The sequence below is a fragment of the Vespa velutina genome, chromosome 18, assembly GCF_912470025.1.
Source record: "Vespa velutina chromosome 18, iVesVel2.1, whole genome shotgun sequence".
NCBI lineage: Eukaryota > Metazoa > Arthropoda > Insecta > Hymenoptera > Vespidae > Vespa > Vespa velutina.
This window is the reverse complement of record NC_062205.1, coordinates 1,960,329-1,966,120: the sequence shown is the minus strand read 5'-3', so window position 1 is coordinate 1,966,120 and position 5,792 is coordinate 1,960,329. Positions and strand designations below refer to the sequence as shown.

Sequence of the window (5,792 nt, the reverse complement as noted above, 5' to 3'; positions counted from 1 at the left end):
TAGCATATTAAAAGCTTTTATGAATGTCGATATAAACAAAAGCCATAATAAAGCCGATGGAATTAAGCCTGTTATCGTTTTACCGTATAAACGTGTCAAAATATATCCAAGAAGAGATTTAATTTTTTTAGGGTTAATCAAAATTTCTGTTCTGACTAATTAATCGTTTTTCTTCGTATACTCCGTCTCTCTCTCTCTCTCACTCTCTCTCTCTCTCTCTCTCTCTCTCTTACTCTCTCTTACTCTCTCTCTTTATCTATCTCTCCCTTTTGCTGTGATTTTCTTTCTCTTTATACCCATTAAAATTCATAGGACGAGCCACCGAGAGAATCAGAAAGTATGATTAAAAAAAAAAAAAAAAAAAGGAAAGAAAGAAAAAAAAAATAGAATAAAGAAACCATAAAACGAGTAAACAATCAATCACCATCGCCATAGCCATTCGCTTCATTAAATCGAGTTTAAAAGTTTTATAATATGATTGCGGTGTAAATCAAGCGGAGAAAGTTTAAAGCTTTCAATTCGAGTTAAATGGTGCATTCACTTCGGTCATTTGTAATGGAATTTATCTTTGTGTTTATCGGAAAAGAAAAGAAAAAAAAAGAAAAAAGAAAAAGAAAAAAGAGAGAGAATCTGATTTCGTAAAACCTGCTGGTTTATCTTTTATCATTGTCAAAGAAAATGTTGAATAATTAATTTATTTAATTAACGTTTCATGCCGCGTCGAACGTTAATCTAATGTATCTTTAAAGGTTTTACAAAATATCATTCGATATATATATATATATATATATATATATATATATATATATATATAGAGAGAGAGAGAGAGAGAGAGAGAGAGAGAAAGAGAAAAAATGAAAAAACTTATCATCGTAGAAGAGATAAATTTCAAAATATTAAATAAACAATAATTCTATATGATAGAGTATCGTCTCGGTGTCTCATTTCCATTTTGTATCCCTTCCCTTTCTTATTAATATATTTATATATTATTATATATTAATTATATATAATTATTCAATATATATATATATATATATGTTATTAATGTATATATATATATAAATTTTGTTTCAATTAGTATACCAGTTTTAATATTCTAGTATATATTAGTTAGCCATATATACTCGAATTTATTTGGGCAATTTTTTCAATTCGATTTTTTTTCTTATATATATATATATATATATATATATATATATATATATATATATACATATATTTTTTTTTCTTAATTTACAAATCATAAATATTATACTCTCTCTACTCTATATTATTTTGGATAAACCGAAAGAGTGCTTATTATTAAAAATTTCGATTGGATTACATTTTTGTGTATTTTTTTTTTCTTTTTTTTTTTTTTTGTTTCAAATTTATCCCTATTTAATATATCTCTATTAAAACCTACTTTATCATTCTACATAAACCTTAACCTATCCTATTTACCACAACCTATCATGCTTTTGTCCATTTTAATCACCTATTTCTTATAATCTTTATCTATCTTCCCTCTATTTCCCAATCCCACCCACCTCTTCCCCCCCCCCACTTTCCATTCCTCTTCATCGTTGTTGTTATTTGTTTTCTTTTTCTTTCTTTCTTTTTTCTTTTTTTTTTTTTTCTTTTTTCGTCTCTTTGTCTTCTAATTTGGATCGTCTCGATCATATCACAATTCCTTCGTAGTGTAGTCGAAAAAAAAAAAAAAAAAAAAAAAAAAAAAAAACAAAAAAAAGAAAAGAAAAAAAGAAAAAAAGAACAAAAAAAAAAAAAAAGAACAAAAGAATTAAAAAGAAAAGAAAAGAAAAGAAATATATAATATGTATATATTTTTTATGAAAGGCGAGCTATAACGTTTATGACCGATATAAACAGAATTTCCCTTTTCTTTCTTTTTTTTCCACGCGTATAGGAAAAGGAGGACGGTCCTGTATACAAATTTTATGAGACCATTCGGGATTTTGGCGACGACATTATGACGACCATAAGCAGACTCCATGATGTTACTCTATTCGCACCTAGCAATGCGGCACTCGAAGAACCTGGTGTACAACATATATTGCAGGATAAAAGGCGAGTTAAGGAGATCCTGAACTTGCATTACGTCAAACAGAGACTACCATTGGAAAAAATTCAAAACAAGAGTATCAGTCAGGTGAGCGCGCTTTCTTTAAAAATTATCTCGTATAAAAATTATTTCGTATGTCTGATGATGGTGGTGATGTGTATGTATGTATGTATATGTGTATGTATGTACGCGCGTGTGTGTGTGTATGTATCTGTATAATCTGAAAAGAAATCAAATTATGATTGCATAGATTTTGATCGATTATTTAGTGTTATCTTATATATATATATATATATATATATATATATGTGTGTGTGTGTGTGTGTGTGTGTATTTATTTTTTTGTTTCAAATTTTTTTCGAACGAATCTCAAATACTTTGATAATAATATCGACAATCGTATGATGTAGATTTAATACCTTATCACGTTTCGCCGTTTTTTTTCTTTTTTTTTTCTCTCTTCTTTTTTTTTCTTTTTTTTTTTTTTTTTTTTTTTTTTTTTTTTGATAATAATAAAAATAAAATTAAAAGGAAAAAAACGGCAGGCATTATAAGCGTAGTATATTCATTTACATATAAAAATGTACTCGTTTAATGACTTACTTTTTTTGTCCCATTTTTAATTTATTTATTTATTTATTTTTTTTTTCTTTTTTTTTTTTAATTTTTTATTACCATTATTTACTTATTTACTTATTTTTTACTTATTTATTTATTTATTTATTTATTTTCTTTCTTTCTTTCTTTCTTTCTCTCCTTCCAATGTACCAAAAAAATACCATCGACGGGAAAGGCACAAGCTGGGGTAATTACCAACGTTTTTTATCATGCAGCTTTCAATGTTTCTTGTTACAAAATGATGAGAATGATTTTTCTTTCTTTTTGTTTTTTTTTGTTTTTTTTTTTTTTTGTTTTTTTTTCCCCCACTTGCATCAACCTTCGTTGTGATCTATTGCATCGATGTTTTTTCTTCTTTCTCTTTTTTTCTCTTTTTTTTTTTTTTCATTTCCTTCGTATTTCTCTCTTCTTAGAATGAAATTGCAAATCGGCCACTCGACGTTGCGTTTCTTTTGAATGATCCACAAAGAAAGAAAAAAGTTCCTCAAAAAAAAAAAAAAAAAAAAAAAAAACAAACAAAAAAAAGTTCCGACAGCAAATATTCGACGGTAGAAGAAAAAAAAAAGAAGAATAAAAAATAACAAAATTGTTTTCGAGCGTTTCGATCGTAATGGGATGGAGCTCATTATCAAACAAAAAAAAGAAATTTTTGTTTTTCCATGTTTGTTCCATTCCTTTCGCGTCGTAACATTTTGTACATCGTACAATTTCCATCGGATTGATTTAAATAACGATCGTGCATTCGTCGTTATAATAATTGTTTTATTTAAAAAAAAAAAAAAAAAAAAAGAAAAAAAGAAAAAAAAAGAAACATTTTTTATTCAAAAATAAACGCCGCCACGCAACAATTTCGTACGATTATTTATTAAAGCTTTCGGGGATTATCGATACGTGTAATGAAATCTCCGTACCCGGTATTTCTATTTTTTGGCCCTATATATTCAATGGCACTTTTTATCGACATTAAAATGCGAATGGCGCGTGATTGCGTTTTGCACGGCACTCAAACGATTAAAGGATAATCTACATTTTATCAGTAGAGATTTTAGAGATTATTTAACACACGTTCGTCATCTCTCTCGTACATTTGACATTTTGTGCATGATAATTCCTTATTGAAATCGTTTCTAAATAAATATTAAATTAGCATGAACATTGGAATGACATTCATATATATGTTCTATTTCTTTTTTTATTTTTTCTTTTTTCTTCTTTTTTTATTCCTTTTCTTTCGTACTAACCTTTCTAATCATTCTTTTCTATTCTCCTTCCTTTTTCCTTTTACGTTCATTTAATTTAAAATTATAACAAACCGCGTGACCATTGAGAGCTTGAAAAATAATCGATGTATATATGTATTTGTATATATATACAAATAATATATACTGTTGCACGTATTATATTGAAATTTCGTTACATAGAATTGTTATTTTCCTCTTTCGTATTATATGCATGCTTTTAAAAAAGTTTAAAAAAAAAAAAAAAAAGAAAAAAAAAGAAAAAGCAAAGCAAGCACAAAAATCCACGCTTCGTCTCTTTTCAATTAACTCTGTTGTTACCTTTTTGTATTTCTCTGTTCGTTCTCTTTTTTTTTTTTTTCTTTTTCTTCTTTTTTGTTTTTCGTATTTTTGTTGTTATTTTACAATAATCGTTTCCCTCCTTTTACTTATCGTTCATTGTCTTTAAAATTTAATCTCTTGAAAATGAATGGATCGTTTTATTTCGAGAATCATTCAGTCTAATATGATTTATACGTTGTTAATATATAATTTATAGATACCTACTGCCGCCGATAGGAAGAAACTTTATTTCAATGTTGTACAAGGACCGGCAGGAAATCAAACAATTACAGTCGAGGGTGGTGGCGTAAATGCTACAGTAGTTACCGCAAACATCGCAGCGACCAATGGAATTATTCATATCATCGATAGGGTCCTCGGTGTACCATATACCACCGTTTTCGACAAACTAAGAACCGATCCTATGTTGAAGTAAGATTTAATTCTTGATTAAATTAATATATAAATTCATATTACATTGTTTATATAAATACTCGTTGTCTCTTTAACACGTTCTCCGTGCCATATGTACCACCGGTGGTACACGTTAAGCTTTGATCTTCAGGCCACGTGTACCACCGGTGGTACACGTTAAGCTTTTGATCTTCAGGTCACGTGTACCACCGGTAGTACACGTTAAGCTTTTGATCTTCAGGCCACATGTACCACCGGTGGTACACGTTAAGCTTTGATCTTCAGGCCGCGTGTACCACCGGTGGTACACGCAGTCATTTTTTTCTTTAGTCAAAATATCAAATGAACGACAAGTCAAACAAAAATAACTTGGCACGGAACGTGTTAACCACTTGCGATTGAAAGACGTGCCACGCACGTCTCTAGATGGATTTTGTTACCGGAACGCCAGCGGCGACGTGTCATACACGTCGTCAGACGATTGTTACCGATAGAAAAATGACCGTGCAAGGCACGTCAACTGTTTAATGAAATTCTTTACCGAGACACAGTTTCTACTTCCACACACTTCATCGTGTGAAGTTATCAGTATTGATCCTAGATTGTAAAATGAAACTCGATTGCACTCGATTTTTCTGCCATATGCAACCGTGAATTTCTTTACACCGCAAGTGGTTAAAAGAAAAAAAATAATAATAAGAAGAAGAAGAAGAAGAAGAAGAAATAAAGAATACTCCGTTCCGTTCGTTTTGTAGTCTAAAAAAAAAAAAAGAAAACAAAATATATAATAACATCGATCGGATTCATTTGTTTACCGATCAAAAGAAAAATATATAATAATTCTCGATCGATCGATCGATCGATCAATTTTACAGCTCCACTTATTTCTTGGGCCAACGACGTGGTTTTAACGAGCAACTTAACGACACGACGAAACGTTTCACTTATTTCGCACCGAGAGAACAAGCCTGGTCCGGTGCCAACATCAGTTATCCGTCTACAATTAAAAAACTTTTCATGCAAGACTTCAGCTATCACGTGAGTATTTCTTATTTCAACGAAAAAAAAAAAAAAAAAAAAAAAAAAGAAAGAAATTAAATCATTCGAAATATATTCAATAAAGATCCTTACAAGCA

The 5,792-nt window shown here is 29.4% G+C and overlaps 1 protein-coding gene across 9 annotated transcripts in view; it reads left to right on the top strand.

The window, feature by feature from the left end:
- LOC124955343 (fasciclin-1) overlaps positions 1–5,792 on the top strand; it is a 271,339-nt gene that overhangs the window by 259,248 nt on the left and 6,299 nt on the right. For 8 of the 9 annotated variants that reach the window (XM_047509636.1, XM_047509641.1, XM_047509637.1 and 5 more), the window contains 4 exons: positions 1,910–2,152; positions 2,859–2,870; positions 4,460–4,674; positions 5,532–5,694. In XM_047509636.1, the coding sequence (XP_047365592.1) occupies positions 1,910–2,152; positions 2,859–2,870; positions 4,460–4,674; positions 5,532–5,694 (633 nt within the window). The remainder of the gene's footprint in view (positions 1–1,909; positions 2,153–2,858; positions 2,871–4,459; positions 4,675–5,531; positions 5,695–5,792) is intronic. The other variant, XM_047509643.1, reaches the window with a different exon arrangement.